At 43.6% G+C, this 16,414-nt stretch overlaps 1 protein-coding gene across 14 annotated transcripts in view; it reads right to left on the reverse strand.

Moving 5' to 3' along the window:
• The window catches only part of syne1b (spectrin repeat containing, nuclear envelope 1b), a 71,572-nt gene that overhangs the window by 36,444 nt on the left and 18,714 nt on the right, over positions 1-16,414 (reverse strand). For 13 of the 14 annotated variants that reach the window (XM_068579950.1, XM_068579943.1, XM_068579951.1 and 10 more), the window contains 38 exons: positions 16,187-16,345; positions 15,766-15,974; positions 15,437-15,545; positions 15,163-15,327; positions 14,600-14,767; positions 14,323-14,499; positions 12,954-13,094; positions 12,674-12,834; positions 12,341-12,491; positions 11,944-12,171; positions 11,760-11,858; positions 11,418-11,605; positions 11,136-11,259; positions 10,752-10,918; positions 10,406-10,559; positions 9,640-10,265; positions 9,375-9,554; positions 8,655-8,805; positions 8,382-8,540; positions 7,853-8,035; positions 7,515-7,616; positions 7,179-7,382; positions 6,887-7,094; positions 6,490-6,602; positions 6,163-6,368; positions 5,929-6,078; positions 5,471-5,762; positions 5,201-5,373; positions 4,807-5,116; positions 4,322-4,486; positions 3,375-3,731; positions 3,102-3,238; positions 2,368-2,545; positions 1,772-1,954; positions 1,537-1,680; positions 859-1,014; positions 355-519; positions 90-262 (listed from right to left, as the gene is read on the reverse strand). In XM_068579950.1, coding sequence (XP_068436051.1) covers positions 90-262; positions 355-519; positions 859-1,014; positions 1,537-1,680; positions 1,772-1,954; positions 2,368-2,545; positions 3,102-3,238; positions 3,375-3,731; positions 4,322-4,486; positions 4,807-5,116; positions 5,201-5,373; positions 5,471-5,762; positions 5,929-6,078; positions 6,163-6,368; positions 6,490-6,602; positions 6,887-7,094; positions 7,179-7,382; positions 7,515-7,616; positions 7,853-8,035; positions 8,382-8,540; positions 8,655-8,805; positions 9,375-9,554; positions 9,640-10,265; positions 10,406-10,559; positions 10,752-10,918; positions 11,136-11,259; positions 11,418-11,605; positions 11,760-11,858; positions 11,944-12,171; positions 12,341-12,491; positions 12,674-12,834; positions 12,954-13,094; positions 14,323-14,499; positions 14,600-14,767; positions 15,163-15,327; positions 15,437-15,545; positions 15,766-15,974; positions 16,187-16,345 — 7,115 coding nt within the window. The remainder of the gene's footprint in view (positions 1-89; positions 263-354; positions 520-858; positions 1,015-1,536; positions 1,681-1,771; positions 1,955-2,367; positions 2,546-3,101; positions 3,239-3,374; positions 3,732-4,321; positions 4,487-4,806; positions 5,117-5,200; positions 5,374-5,470; positions 5,763-5,928; positions 6,079-6,162; positions 6,369-6,489; positions 6,603-6,886; positions 7,095-7,178; positions 7,383-7,514; positions 7,617-7,852; positions 8,036-8,381; positions 8,541-8,654; positions 8,806-9,374; positions 9,555-9,639; positions 10,266-10,405; positions 10,560-10,751; positions 10,919-11,135; positions 11,260-11,417; positions 11,606-11,759; positions 11,859-11,943; positions 12,172-12,340; positions 12,492-12,673; positions 12,835-12,953; positions 13,095-14,322; positions 14,500-14,599; positions 14,768-15,162; positions 15,328-15,436; positions 15,546-15,765; positions 15,975-16,186; positions 16,346-16,414) is intronic. The other variant, XM_068579947.1, reaches the window with a different exon arrangement.

The following is a 16,414-nucleotide window of genomic DNA, read 5'->3' on the forward strand; positions in this document are numbered from 1 at the left end:
GTGAACCCTATTGTTGCTGTGAAGCTATCAAAAGTTTGAAATACATTAAGTTGTTGATGTGATGTTGTTACTCGTGGCTGAGAATGAACCTTTTGCATTGTATTGAGGCGGAGAGCAGCGCGTCCCAGGAATCTTTTAGGTCCTGTATTTGTTTTTGGAGTACAGGCACTCCTTCAGCTGAGGTGTTTCTCTGAACTGACTCTCCTCTTGTGATCAGCATCTTCAGCTGGATCTCCTTCTCCTGCCGAGCAGTCAGCAAGGCCTGGTGCAACAACGACGCATTTAGTACCCTCGTATTATAGATATTCACAGGGTTATTTCTAATTCTGAAAAACTACAGGTGACTTGTTATACCTCCAGCTTGATCATCCTGCTATCGAGAACATTTTTGTCAGCAGTGGGGGCGCAGTATGTCTGCAGCATGTGGCTGGTGTCAGCCACCCAGTTCTGCAGCTCCTTCAACCCTTGGGAAAAGAGTTGATGCTCAGTGGCTATTCGGTCAATCCGGGATGCCTTCTCCTGCAGGATCACAAAATAGGCGCAACAAGGAAATTACAGATTTAGGTTTTAGAAATTGAATCAACAGCAGATTGATCATTTTACAAGCAGAATCTTTAACGATTAATACAGATTTAGAACAATATATATATATAGAAAATGATATGGTACATTCTCTGTTGAGGACATACAGTGATAAATAAATTAAAGTGAATTCATGGTGAGTTAGTACCTTTACTGTTTATCACTGTAAAATAATATTAAGTCAGAGCTCGATCCAGTCTAGTGCCTCTGTCTCCTCTCCAGCTCTACCCCCTGAAAAGCCCCGGTGCACAAGCAGATCGGTAGGCATTACTGTACCTTGGTCAGGTTGGTTAAAGCTAGGTACTGAGAAGAGAGCTGCGAGACACGATGCACAAAACCCTTGCCGGCCGCGTGTTCGTCCCACAGCAGCTGGGCCTTCTCTTTCAGCTTGTTCAGCTGAATCTCGTGAGAGGCTAACTCCTCAAGCACAGACTGGAAGAGCACAAGCAGGTTATCAAAGAGGCATGCAAGCTGACACACAGACATAAGAAATTCAGACACAGACTGAAGGGTTAGAGATGGCGACGTGGCAAAAAAGAAAAGAGAACGAGACATTTGGCCAATGTTACGGTTGGGAGGGCTCTTTATGTCACGACGTGCATGTCTCTGGAAATAGCTGGCAGACGGTTTAAAACAATTAATAACAACTAAAAGCATTGTTTTCACATATGACGCAAGTATTAATGTATATGATAGACACTGTTAAGAAGACATCTGAAAGAAGCAAAGCGTAAAAATGGCAGTAGTTCAAAAAATAAGCAACTGGCAGTTAGTATAAGCTGATGGCAGCGCTTTTCTAAAGAACAACAGCAATCCCTAAACACTGTAACATAGCTGGAATGGTGAGCTTCTGCAAATGACAGGAATAGTCATGTACGTAGGCACTGAAGCACTGAGTGGTTGGAGCAGTTGAATATGAGTGTCCTTGAAATGAGGCTCAGTGGATATTAGTACCTGGAGCTTGTGAAGCTCTTGCTTCTTGGCTGAGAGATCGTGCAGCCGTGTGCAGCTCTCGTGCACAGCCAGCTCTGTGGCATTCAGGGACTCGTGAAGAGGCTCGGCACTCGCCTCGAAATCTTTCATCTGAGACAAGACGTTCTGAAACAGTAAAAGGCGTGTATAAAGACACCATTGAGATGTTTCCTTGACCTTTGCATATCATGGTGAGAAGGGGCATTTAGGTGCTCACTTGTAGGCTTGTCTCTCTGTTGTGCAGACTGGTCATCATGTTTTTCCAGTCCTCTTTGGCGGTGTTCATTTTAGCCCGAACTGCATCAACTTTGTCTTTAGTTGCGTTACTACTGACCAGCTCACCGTGCACGACCACAGCATTGAGCTTTGACTGACCTTGATCTCTGTCACTTAGAAACTCCTGAGGAGAGAATCAGAGATGAGATGATAACACAAGCATGTAGTGAAACTGTTCATGTGATGCTCTGGAATATATTGTGCCTGACATACTGTTCCTGAGCTCATAACCCCCTCGACAGAACTCAAAATGCACATTTATTGAACATGAACTCATGTAAAAAAAGCATTCAAAATCCATGTATGACTAGTGCAGTGAGGCTGCAGAGCTCAGCGTTGTTTTTATACTGATGTCTGACTGATTTTGAGAGACATGTCGTGGATAAATGTGACTATTGAACATTCGTCAATGAAAACACACAGACAAGTTGTCGCAATTTAAAATCCCACTGTGTCGGTTCCCCTCAGATCAAACCTGTAATTCTGGCAGCGTAAGTGTCTGAATGTTCTCGTGGCGTTTGACTTTGAGGGCTGTACCTGAATCTTCTGCAAGCTCGATGAGGCCTCGTTTAGATTTTGAGGCACGTCAAAGCACTTGGCCGTGTTGATCTTGGCGTTGACCAACCATTTCTGGAACTCTCTGAAGACTGAGCGAAAGCCTTGTTCCAGCAGCTTCTCTTTGCTCTGGCACTCCCTGGACGCTTGGAGACTCAGGCTAGAAACAAGCCGTGCATTATCGTTAGTCAATGCAGAGATCCATACGTTTCTGTAAGTTCTTTGGTCTCAGGCTAATCTGACCATTAGTTGTTTAAGCATTTACAGAGTGACCAGGGAACTAGAATTTTAATAGAAAAACTGGCTGTATGTAGCGGATGTGTCAATTCACTTATATAGCAACTTGTGGTTTGTTGTACTAAACTGCATTATATTGTAAAGAGTTTCTAATTTGTATGCCACTCCATATATTGTAAATGAGGTGGACCAATAATTAAAAACATATGCTGCAGTCAAGTATCATAACGCCATAAAATATAACCTAAAATGTTTCATAGAAACATGTCACAGACAGAACAAAAATAATTACTCTTAGAGGAACTAGTTCTTTAACTAATGATATTGCAATGCACATTGTTTTGCATAAATTTCACTATTTTTATGGTGTATAGTTCTGCAACACATCCTGTTTAATTATATGGAAAAAGTACTAGGGTTGTGTGTAAATGTTTAATGTTTTTATTTTAAAAGCAAGTACACCTTTACACTTTTCTCACCTGTTGTATTCCTTAATGAGAGCAGACACTCGCTCAGATTGTGTTCCCATGTCTCTGGAGAATCGGCACAGATCGTTGAGTTGAGTCTTCAGACTATCAGACACAGGCTCAGCTTTGACAAGTTCATTCAGAGTTTCCTGAGAGGAAAACAAGCAACCACTGATGAACACCTACAGAAATTCATTAACATCTCATATGGATTAGTCACTGCCATCATTGGTTGTTTCCAATTATTATCGGCTTATAAGAAAACTCAACTGAGCCGAGCCCTACCTTTGCTATCTGCCAGCCTTTGACAGCCTCCTCTCCTTCATTCTGTCTCTCGGCTTGAGCCAACCACAGACGCCAGTCCTTAAGCTGACGGCTGAAGTCGTGAAGGTCCTGCTCTAGCTGTGCTGACAGGCTGCCGAACTCTTGCTCAGAGGATGTTATCTGGGAGAGGGCAGTCTCCAGACTGGCCCGAGTCTGCAGTGCTCCACGTTCCCACTGGTCCCATGACGAAAGGAGGGCTGCTTCCTCTCGCTCCATAGCCTCGTAGCCCCCTGAGCCAGTGTGATCTCTTGACACTGCCCCGCACCTCTGAACCCGGTTCAGCCTCTCCCTGCCTCGCTGCTTCGAGTCAAGCAACTCCTGGAAAGGGCAAAAGGAATCACCATCCTCATCTTTGTCAGGTAAAAAAAATAAGTGAGGGCCAGTAAATAGGAATGCCCTTGAATCCCAAAAGTGACAAAGTTTGCGCTTGCCTGCACGCAGCCAATTGAAATCCTTTTATTTTTCTTAATCTAGCCATTTACACAGCAAAGCTCATATTTGACAGTCCCCTCTGCTAAAAGCAATGGGGCTCACACAAAAGTCAGACAACATCTTGAGTGATTGCGTTGCTTTAAAATTATAGTAAATGTCGTAATCACAGTAAATGCAATCCTCATACATAAATTATGCTCACAAGCCCTCGACTGTGACCGAAAGAATGAAACTGTTGCAGGATTGTGAGGCTGTGCTCAAATTTCATTAAAAGGTCAGAAGCTCAATGCCTGTGGAAGACTGTGATGTCAAGCTAATCCTACAATAAAAGGAGCCAGCAGAACTGCTAAAGAGTCCTACCAGGCGCCTCCTTGTGGTGGAGGTCTTTAACTAAATGTGGAAGAAGACGCTGTAAATATGAAACAACATCTCTCAGTTCTTTGTGACGAGGAGCCGAAACATCTTGGAGTCCTCACCTGCACCTTGGAGAGCTTTCTTTTAATGGACATCGAGTCTCCGGACAGGTCTGACCAGCGCTGGAGTTCCTCTTTTGCTGAAATCAGCCAGTCGTTGAAGTCTCTCACAGCGTCGACATACTGCTCGTGCTCAGACACGATGCTTTGCATGGACTGGACTTTACCCTTTGTGGAAGAAAAAGACAATGTAAACTACTACCAGAAAGAAACTAGCAGATGTGGATGAATGTGCAAAATAGTACTTGCAAATATTCCATTGGATATTTTAGACTAATTAATGCCCTGCAAGGGAAAGAAGGATGGCAGCTTGCCAAAGAAATTTAATTTATTTGAATACACTAATATTCGGTCTCAACTTGATTAATGCAAGCTTCTCTTTGTGTGCAGACTACATGCAGCTTCTTGTTGGCCGGCACTGTTATCCTGAATTAATCATCTCGGATTTAGTACTGTGATGTACCTATCTATGCCTGTATTTGAATCACCTTAACAACAGCCGAGATATCGGCAAAGTGTGCATTGAGCTCCGCCCTCGACTCTGGTCCAAACGTTTGGTCTCCAGTTTTTTCGTGCATCTCCACCGCCTTGTCTGTCAGGCGTGACAGTGCCGTTGCGTGAGCGTCCACGTCGGCCTGGATGGCCCTGAGGCGCTCCAGCAAAGCGGACTTCTCTTTGAGCCCCGGCTGCTGGGGCAGAGTCATCCCCACCTCCTGCTCCACCGACTCCATCCACTGCTGCAGATGGCTCTTACTTTCCTGAAAGCTGGTCCACTGGGCTACTGTCCACTCCAGACGACTGGAGACAACAACAACAGTTTACAGGAAATACAGAAGTGCATTTACCCTCGATTATGAGCTATGGTGTCAGTCCTCTGCCTACCTGTGGCAACTCATGGAGGTCATCAACATGTTGGCCCAGGCATCCTTCAGGCTCTGCAGCTGTGAGCAAATGGCCTCCTGTCTGTCCAATCTGTTGTGCTTCAGGACCTGTTCTCCTTTTCCTACGGTCATGTTGAGCTTCACCTCACCTTCGCCTTTCATAAGCAGGACATCCTGCGTGTATAAAAAAAAAACAGCCAGCTTCAAAAGGTGTCCAGAAAACAGAGTACTCCAAAGCACAATATTTTGAATCAGGGATATATTCACTGACCTGCACAAGACCTAGTCTTTTCTCTAGAGTCTCTTTATTGCCAACCGTGCTGTTGAGAGAAGCCAGACGCTCCTGCACGCTGTTAAGCCACATCCAGGTCGTCTGCAATGTATCTTCAAAGGCCTGTTGCTCCTGTAAAGTTAGCTGGCAGCTGCGCAGTCGTTCTCTCACACGTCTGAGTAAGGCCTGGTGCTGTGACTGCAGCTGAGCTGACACTCTTGTCTCACTACCATCGCCTCTCCCGCCTTCATTCAGTGCCTGGCCCTCCTGACCGAGGCGTTCAAATGAATCCCTGCATGAAAGGAAGTAAAATGTTTCAATAAGCCACAAAGAGTATTTAGATGTTTGATTGTGAACAATTAGCAGTGATCCTTCCGGGGACACTGGCAGACAATGAAATATAAGCAAAAGTCTATATTCTTTTCCTGGTAAATGCAGACTTGAAACAGATTTAGCACCTTTCTTTGAGCACTTCCTGCTGATATTCCTCTACGTGCTCGAGAGCCGCCTTTTCGGGACCACGCTGCTTGGCTTCCAGGAGATCTGTGGCCATCCTCTTTTCCATGTGCTCCAACCACCACCGCAGCTTCTTCAGACGACCCTCGAACCTAAAAGGATTTTACAACGCAAAGCTAAATACAAAGTTTGGCTCTCAAAGTGCTTGACAGAGCTGGTTTGTGTGAGTCTTTTACCCCTTCATGAGCGATGCGCTGTCTTCCAGGATCTGTTGATTCTGTCTGCACTGCTCCACGAAGCTGTCCCAGTCCTGCTGGATGGAGGAGAGGTGCTGCTGGACTTGCCCAGCGCTGGCTTTGGGAAGATGGAGTAGGAGCTTCTCTCCTTCCTCACAGACCTGAGTGAGACGTACCTCGCCCTCCTCCACACGATCCATGGCGCCCTGACAGATAACCCACGTCACTTTAGCTTTGTGTTTGTAACTCCTTTTTCTCCACAATCCACATTTTACTGTCACTCCCATCAACGACTTTAATTACTTTTTTTTGGTGTGTCAGTCTTACCTTTAGTTTCTGTAGTTTGCGCTCAACAATTTGAGTGTCTCCAGACCGGTCAGAGCACTCTTTCACAATCTCCCTTTGTTCTGAAAGCCAGCGATGGAACTCCTGAACTAGATCTAAGGAGGCAGAGGAGAAAGAAAATGAATAGCTGGTGTTGACTCACGCAGAATCAAGCTGAATATAATCAAACTTCTTCTGGCTGAAGCGGAAATGTCACACTCCATGACCACTACTCTCTATGAGACATAGCTTCGTATCTGGTCATCGGAACATATTATTCTGATTGTATGTATTATGTTTAAATGTGTATAAACTTAGTATTAAAATCGTGTGGCATGTAAGCTAACGCAGCAAGTGGCTACTGAGGAAAACTATTTATTTCGTGTTTTGTATTTCTCACCATTGAACTGCTGCTGAAGGCAGTTCTGCAGGGATGCCAGCGTCCTGGTAGAAAGCTGGTTCACAGACTCATAAGTCTTGATGAGGTCAGTTAGAGCCGAACCCAAACCAGCCAGCTCCTCAGAGGGATATTTTCGACACAGTGTGTTGAGGCTCTCCCTCGTGGAGTCAATACTCCCCTGCTGATTTTGCAGCTCTTTCTGAAGGTCCTTTAAATACACGTTTAGAGATATAAATTAGTTTATTGTCTGAGAATAAAATGGCTGCTTATCTGTAACACCAACAATGTGCACCTTCACTCTGCAGATGTCCTCAGGATCCGATCCAGTGGGAGAAGAAACAAGGGAATCCTCCATACTTTTCAGCCATGCAGACATCTGTGAGATGTAGTCTTCCAGCTGTTTCTTTTGAGAAGTGAAGTCCATGACGTTTCCCCTGGCCTGCTCATGCAGCTTCTGAACAGTGTTGATCTTTTTACGAAGGTCATTCTCCAACCCCTGATGCAAGTATAATAAAAGGTTTGTGGGTGACACACGTGCATTACGAAGAGGAGGACGTACTTATTCTGCAAGTCAGGGGTTAATATCTGTTGTTCAATTGAAACATATGTTTATAATCGTCTTTAGTACCTGTAACTTAGCAGGCGTCTCTTGACTTTGATTGAACTTCTTCAGCTCTGATAATTTGCTCTGCAGGGTTTCAAGTTTCTGCTCCTTCTCGCCCATTTCACCCTGTGGATGTATGAAAACATGTATTACCATCCACTCTGAGTTTTGTTCCACTGTTTTCTTTGATAATATGAGATAAATTGTATCCAGAGGTTGTGGCTGCACAATGTATCAGTCATTTTCATTCGGAAAAATATTTTTGGGGCACCATTTGCATTGTCTTTTGTGGAAAACCATCAGGTGCCAAAGTAGGTCAAACTAATTATTATCAGGTCTTATTATGGTATCAGAAATCTTACCTGTAATATGGAGAGCCTTGCAGACACCTTTTGACTGTCATTGAGGTTGTTCAGGCTCTCATTTAGTTCCATCACACAGCTGCTCGTCCAGCTCTCGGTGTCCTCGCTGATTTTACGCACATCCTCCCACAGCATCAAACTCTGGTTCAGGCAATCAATGTTATCGTCTATCTTCTCAGACACCTGAGAAGTGGAATAAAACAGTTTGGTTTGGTTTATTTAAAAAAATCTTTGTAGAGTAGATAGTATTTGTCTTTTGCATTTGTGAAGGCAACCAAAGATATAAGTTTTATGTGAGAACTCTTTACTGTTTGTTAATAGATCAGGCCGACAATATTTCATTTTTCTTTTCTTATCAATAAATCCCATAAAAAAACAAAACCAGCAATTCATTGATCCTTTGAACACGTATTGTCTATGCAGCAAGACCCTAGCTTACTCCATTGTTGTGCAGAAACTATTAAAAGCACATCAATGATGCATCAAATCAACACATCACGACTGCATCAACTCCTGAAGTCAGACTTACGTCCAGCCACTGGTCAACAAGGGTCTCCATGTCCTTTTTCATCATCTGAGCGTTACACTCAGGGATCTTCTTCAGTTCGATCACCAGTTGTTTTCCTTTACTGGAAAACTGATCCAGTTCATGTTGCTTGCTAGCCATCTCTATTTTCACTGCCTCATGCTACAAATGAAGTAAACACAACAAACCTAAATACACATTTTCTCTGGATTTGTGTAATGAAAAGTTAAAAAAAAAAGGAAGATGAGAAAAAATAGATTATTAATTTGACCTGACCTTGGTAAGTGACCTCCTGGTTTCCTCGTGGTCCTTCAAAACAGAGCTTATCTCAACCAAAGGTTCGGTGCTTTCCATAATACTGCTGATGGAGGTTTTCAGCATTTGGTATTCTTTCATAAGCTCAACGAGGACATTGCACTGCTCCTGTCTGTCGAAGGGAGAGAGAGAAGTGTATTGTCTGTTGCAGAATATGTAAATTAACTGTAAACATACATCACAACACATATTTAATAATTTAAAAAAAGACCAAAATAAAAAAATTATGCCCCCAAATTTTTTTTTGGGTGGGGGTATAATTCTTTTTTGTGTGTTTCATCATTATGCCTTTTTTTTTTAAATATTGAAAAAAGACCAAAAAAAAAAATTATGCCAAAAGAAATAATATTTTTTTTGGCATAATTTTTCTTTTTTTTTGCTAAAAAAAAGTCAGGACAACAAAAACAAATTGTGAAAAAAAAAGTAATTCATACAAAAAAAAATAAAAAATTGGCATAATTCTTTTTTGTGTGTTTCATAATTATGACTTTTTTTGTATCAAAATTATGACTTTTTTTTTGTGCTGGAAATGGCCTTCCGTACTTCTATAATATGTGCAACAATTAAAAGAAAACAGAAAAGAAGATTGCCAACCATTGATTTTTTGCTCCCAGTTTTGAATGTTTTTGATAATAAAATATGTCATGACTCATGGAAGACCCTCTTCCACTATTTCAGTACCTCTCTGTGATGAGCTTCTTGGTGTCCTCCCATGTGGTCTCCAGCAGACTGATTTCCCTCAATACATCCCCGGCCAACTCTGCATCTCTCTGGGCCAGCTGGTTCCCCTTGTCCCTCAGCCACTGCTCCTCATGCTGGTGTGACAGTAGCTCATCCTCCAGCTGATTAAAGAGCCGCAGCCTGAAAAATTAAAGGATAACATATTGCTCAACATGTTCTCATACCCAACCACGGCACATCCGAACACACTCTTACGATGCTTTACCTCTGCTGTAGTGCATGCAGGCTGGGCTCTTTGAAGCTCTGGTGGTCAGCTTTTTCTTCAATGTCCTCCACAGCTTTGAGCAGCTGTTCTTTACGCTGTCTAAATGAGGTCCACAGAGACCCCAGGGCCTCTGCTTCACTCTGCTTCGTACCCAGCAGGTTCCTCACTGCATCCAGCTCTGCGCTGAGTGAATCCGCCAGCATGCGGCATGACTTACGAGAGCCCTCGTCAGCACCAATGTGGAGATGGCTTTTGCAGAGGCCGCTGTCCAGATTGACAGCAAGGGTCTCGAGCTGGCCGATGTCCGGGACGATGGTGGAAAGCTCCTGCTGCAGCTCCTCTACTTTGCCGCGGTCCCAGCTCCCAGCACTCTCCACCGTCTGCTTCAGACCCCGTAACACTCCCGCGGCCACACCGTGAGTCTGCAGAAAAGCCTCGAGCCTTTCGAGGCACTCTAACTGGAGCTCAGCGATGTGCTGGGCCTCCAGGTAGGGCTGCAGACAGCTTTCTGCTCGGCTGCGGAGGAGCTGAGCGTCACTCGGCTCACAGAACTGACAGAGCTTCTCGGTCTGCTGCTCCAAGCTCTGTCTCACGCTGGACTGCTTCTGTAAGGAACCCTGGGTCTCCTGTAACAGGGAGGTGATGGAGGGTCAGTTGTTGCTCTCAAGCGAGATGCTATTCGTTGACTAACTGACTTTAAGTGTCCGAGGAAAGAGTTGACACTGCATGCAGAAACTGGATTACAATGACTCTGTGTAGTTCTGACCTTTACTTGTTTGGTGGCGGACTGCAGGTTGCTGACGTTGATTTGGGGAGTCGAGTGCAGATTTGAGAGCATGGCCTCACCCCATTGGGAGAATTTGAGCAGGGCCTGGTCAAACTGCTCCACCAGCGAGAGGTGGCTCTGAAGCTCTTTGATTCTGGGGGACAAAATGTCAGAAAAGTGAGTCAATTCAGTAAAGACAAGACCTGCTTTGATTTTGCAGCTGCTGCTGCTGCAACAACCAACCAAACCGAGTAATTAAAGCTAGACTGACTATGCTGAACATGTTTCATCAGACAGGACAAGTGTGACCCGTAAAGAAAGAAACCCATTTCATGTGAGATTTTACCTTTGAGGGAGGACTTCATTTTGAACACGCAGTCTCCTCTGCAGTGTCTCCAGCTCGTCCTTCAGCTGCTTCACTCTCTCTTCTGGTGCAGCCGGACACAAAGACGTCCCCAAAGAAACTAATTCAGCATGAGCAGGCTGGAGGAACTGGACCTCAGAGAGGAAGGCCTGCCAGAGAGAAAAACCTTCCTTCAAAATAGGTTTTCGTTTAAATTTAGTGTCGTATAAATATATGTGTGGTGTTTATCCGGCATGTTGTGGGGGGAAGTATGTTTGCATTCTCATATATGGATAAAAAAGCGATTTGTTTTTAACCATTCATTTATATTTTTGCAAATTATTTTAGGATTAAGATTTTGTTTTTGATAACTATGAGAGTCTGTACCTGAAAGTCTTGCAGCTCTGTGCGGAGCTTGGCTTTGTCAGCCGACAGATACTGAGTCTCCGGTTTGCATGCAGCTTCACTTCTCTCCAAGCAGGAAACAAAGTTTGATCGCTGTTTCTCAAACCTGAAAGCAATAGAAACAATGGCGTCTCAAGTGTATTTTTTGGTGTGTTTTGCTGCAAGTGGAGTGTTAACATTACCATCAACTAGAACATTGCTAATATTTACATGATATCCCAAATTCTGCATATGTTAAATTCATCTGTTAGTTCGTCTGCTTACTTTTGCCAAAGAAAAAGCAGGTTTTCCAGGGTGCTCTGTTTGTCCTTTGCGTCCTGTATGTTTTGGTCATAGCTGTTGTTTAGCTCGGTCACAATCCTCTCCGCTTGCTCTCTGTCACTGAGTCTTCTGGCACCAGCTGACAGAGACAACAAGGTTCCCTTCAGCTTTTCCTGATTCTGACAGACATCCTATAGAACAAAAACACAAAACAGTGACTTACAAAGCACTATCTGTGAGCTGGAGGACAGCTGCTGCTTTGTTAGGCTTTGCAAGTATTGATTTATTTTGCATTACTAAGGAGGAAAGGATATTTAATAAGTATTAGTAGAAACAATTAAACACCATGTGGCTTTGAAGAGCTTTGTATGTCTCGGATGAAGAGGTGCAGGATTTGATAGGATGCTCCAGCTTTGTGTGTAACTCAGCGAGAGACGCTCGCACCTGGAAGAGAAACAAGATCAAAATAAATGCTGTTATCTGTACTGTCATGACATTACATTTTTTATTCATTAATAAGACTATTCACCTCCTCGAGGCTAATTTTGAACTTCTGTTGTTGAGAGGAGCTTTCCTCCAGCTGTCCATCAAGCTGCTGAACGCTCTCCTTCAGCTCCTCCCAGTACCTTCCGATTTGGGTCAGCCGGGCCTTGATGCGAGCGGCCTCGCCTGAAGACACAAACTGGGCTAGAGCCTGTGAATCTGCCTCCAGCTGACAAGGAACCTCTGCTCGCTCCTGAAGCTCTGCACCAACAGCCTGGACATGCAGGGATGGACGTAAAAGAATAAAAAAAAGACTTGATGAATGTCCAGTGGAGGTAATACGCTATAGATTTGTGTTTCGGGCATTGGCCGGCGGTGTTTATTGGCTCTGTTAGGGTATAGTGTGTTGGAGCGTTGTATCTTCACAATACACATTAATGTACCTTTACTGTGGTGATCTGTTGCTCAAGAGGCAAAGTAGAAGATTTCAGTACATCCAGCTGCTTTTCCTTGTCAGATATCCACAAGGAAAAGGTTTCTAACACGGCTCCAAACTGATCCCACTGAGTTTTCATTTCCTCCAGAGTCTTGACACTGGAACACAAGAGTACATATAACATTGTACATTGTTATAATAAGTTATAGGAATATGTTATAATTACAAATACATATTGGGTACCATGGGAGATACATGGTTTACTACATTTGCGTTGTATTGTGTTGCATTGTCCACTTAAACTGGAATATTATTATATTAGGCTAAAACCATAACTTACTCTTTTTTGAGACTAGCCTCTACTTTGTCCACTTGCTCACTGAGGGAACGAGCTTGTTGTAGAAGCAGAGTCTTGTTCTTTGGACCGAGCTGGATTTCTTTTGCTCTCTTCAGTAAAGTGTTCATGTGTGAGGCCTCTGCTTCACACTGCTTCAACAACACCTGTTCAACAAAAAAAAAATCAATAATACTACATTGTTCATATTCTCCACATAGCTTAAATACTTCTAGTCGTAAAAATGCTAAGATTAAACCAGAGAATTAAACACAAACTATCTTACTCTGGCCTGGTCAAGTTCAACAGCCAGGCTCTCTGGACTGCTGAAGTTCAGGTCTCTCTCCATCGTTGAGCGTGCCTTATTAACAAACTCGTAAACTGCCTCCTGCTGGCTGTCGAACTCCTGCCAGGCTGCCAGTGTGACCTGTGGATGACAACGCCCCAATTAAATGCATTGTTAATGTTTGTTAAATCACTTAAATGTAGTATGAGAGTTTCAGGCAAAATAAATGGTTTCTCATGCCAGCAATCGCGGATCAAGATCACCAGCAAAAGAACATGACATCGTTAAGTATGCAGATGGCACCGCTACGTTGTGCTTCATCACCGAGGCAGATGAGGCACATTGACGGAGGAAGCACAGCTAATATTATGCAAGCACTTTGCCCCAGTGGTGCTGGATATGTTGCTGTTCGCCGTACCGATACTCATTTACTTGGATCCGTCGAGCATATCTCCCAAAAACACACACACACAAAACAAACAAAGTTTACATCTCGAGACTCCCGCCTCCATCCTGTCTTCATTCTATAAATGCAGCATCAATAGAGTGAGGACTGACTCACTGCATCACTATCTTTTAAAGGAAGTGTAAAGCCTCAGAGGGCAAGGCTTTCCAGCACAAAACATCAATCAGACCTCACTTCGCCACCATTCAGGAGAAGTTTTCACAAATGCTGTATCTCCAAAACCGGCTGCATTTACAGGGATCCCGCTCCTCCTGCACATGCTCGAGCTATTTTCTGTCCAAATGTTCAGCAAGTCTAGCCTAATTAATAGGACAGCATGCATTAATTAACTTTGATCAGATGTAATTGTCTTAGAGTTCATGGGCAGGTTGAAACAAACAAGACGCAGACAAAACGAAGGATGCAGGATACATGAAAGGAAGCCTAGAAAAACAACATGTACAACAGATACATACAAGCAAATATGACAAGCATGACAAAAGACAACATCACAAAGGTTTAAAAACTATGGATAGCATATTATAGCCAGAACAAATGAGACTTAATTTAATTACCAATAACTAAATACTGTCATGTAATGACTAACTTAATCAGAGGATGAGAGGTGTCAGGATTCAGCTCAGAGGTTGACAGTTATTGATCACATCGTACATTCAGCTTACAACAATTAATCGGAGAAAAACAAAAGATACCTTGAGTTTTTTAAATCAAGGATAAGTAAAAATCCTTTCTGTTCATGATGTGTTGCTAATATTTAGCGAAGAAAAATGGCTACTCATCCTTCAGTCGAATTCTACATTTGTGTGGGGGTTATTAAATCAGAAGAAAAGTGCTGATTTAAACAGCTGTGAAATGTTATTCACTACAGTGTCCCTGATTTACTGCCTGAGTAACACTGCTTACCTCGAGGCTTTGCTCCTGTGAATCCATATTCTGCTCCATTTTGCCGAGCGTGTTCTCTAAAGTCTGCAGGTCCTGCTGCAGAGTCTCTCCCAAACCCTCCTCCGCCTGGAGCTGCTGGCCTCTGGTGATCAACTGCTGGACATCCTTTCTCTTCGTCTTCAAACGTTTCAACAGTTGCTGTGGAAAGAAAGACACGTTCAAAGTGTTAATCTATTGATGTTAATTCAAAGTTAACTTGTCTGAATTACATAATTGTTTCGTGGATGTCCCTCAGTACCTGGTGAACGAGCAGTAGTTGCTGGGCTTCTCTCACAGTTGGACACTCTAGTATTTTGGTGACCTCGGCCTGAGACTCTTTCTGTCCCTGAACGAGGTCATCCAAAATAGTTTGCACCTCTTCCCTGAACTGCACACAGTCGCCCACAGCCAGCACCATCTTCTCAGCCTGGAAGATACAGCGGAGAAAAATACAGCATGAGAACCAACATGATAACTTGATGCTGAACTAAAACATAAAGCTTATATTTCTTGTATTTTTACACACATTTGCTTTAGCTAAAAATTCTCCTTTGCCAAGATATAATTATACTTTTCTTTTTATTTCAACTCGTGAAAAATGGGAGCTAAAACTAAAGTGTTTCTATTTTTGTTCAGTGTATGTCTAGTGTAATGCAACCAGACATACATCTAGATAGATAGATAGATAGTTACTTTATTCATCCCCAGAGGGGAATTTGTTAGATTATTGCAATGTTTTTGTATTTATTATAAGCACTATACTGTACGGAAGGTATATCAAGTCTGGCACCTTAGTAAAACACGATAAAACTGGACGTATACCTCGACAAGAGAAGCAAGAAGACCCTTAAAATCCGTAGACAGCTTGCTCAGGGCACTTCCTTGCCTCTGGGCATCGCTGTCTGCACAGATCTCAATGAGTACGGCCATACGAGCCTTCAACCAGCCCAGATTTCCCTCCTGTAACTCTGCATCGTTCCTCAGCTCCTGCACACAAGGAAAGAGTGTGATGCAGCCCATGTGGTCAAAAAAAGGAGGCGAAGGAGGGCGTGTCAGTGGGTAGTTGGGCTGCGGGGTGTTGTATGCAATAACTCACCATGATGGTGGTCTTCACCTGGCCGTATTTCCTGGGGTCGTTGGCTCGGTTTCTCAGCAGCCTCAGTTGACTTTCTTTAGATATGAGCCAGCAGGAAAGTTCAGCGTACCTGTTTCACACCATGACGGGAACATTTTTAAAATCTATCAAAACCGTCTCCTCGCTTCAACTCTATCGCTCCTCATCTCAAGTGAATGAAACTATTTAAACATGATTACTTTGGATATGTACTGAATGCAGGACACTGCCTGGTGAATGAACAACACATCCTTCACAGTCAAAAGGTTAAATCCTATGCTGGACTAAAACTAACTAAATAGTCACTGCACCTTGAGTTGTACTCCTTCCATTTATCTGGGTGCTGCATGAGCTTCTGATGGGTGCTCTCGATTTCCTCTCGGACCTCAGAGTAGTCCTTTCTCGATGTTTCCAGAGTCTGGTGGACCGGGTCAGCCTCTGGGAGCTTTTGACAAAGTTCCTCCATCATCTGCAGCCTTTTCTCACAGACTGATTGGGGGCCCTTTTCCCTAAAGAAGGCCTGAAGTAAAACAAAAACACAAGAATTTACTTGTGTTAGAAGTCGATTGCTGACAAAGGACAGTTTTTGCTTGACTGGGACAGCTTCAGTTCTTCTGCATCAAGTTAATCAAAATCTTCCCGCGCTGCTACACAGCAGTGAATTAGCATTTTGATGTCTCACAGTGAGTTAGATCAATACATGAAACTCAGCCAGCCGCTCTGTGTGCTCACCCTGTGCTCCTTGACGAGCCTCTCGCTCCCCATGCTGGCCAGGTGGCGGTTTTCTCTGGTCACCTCCGCCTGGCACTCCTGCAGCAACCCCATCAGCTTGCTCCTCTCGCCCTCCACTTTAAGATGCAGGAGGTGAAAGGGGGCGTCCGACTGAATATCCTGTGAAATGACAAATACAACAAATACAAGGAAAGGTTCAGAGCAATTTGGGCAGTTTGTTCGAACCAA

Source organism: Clinocottus analis, unplaced genomic scaffold (genome assembly GCF_023055335.1).
Source record: "Clinocottus analis isolate CAN_PGR_092001 unplaced genomic scaffold, fCliAna1.0.p SCAF_17, whole genome shotgun sequence".
Taxonomy (NCBI): domain Eukaryota; kingdom Metazoa; phylum Chordata; class Actinopteri; order Perciformes; family Cottidae; genus Clinocottus; species Clinocottus analis.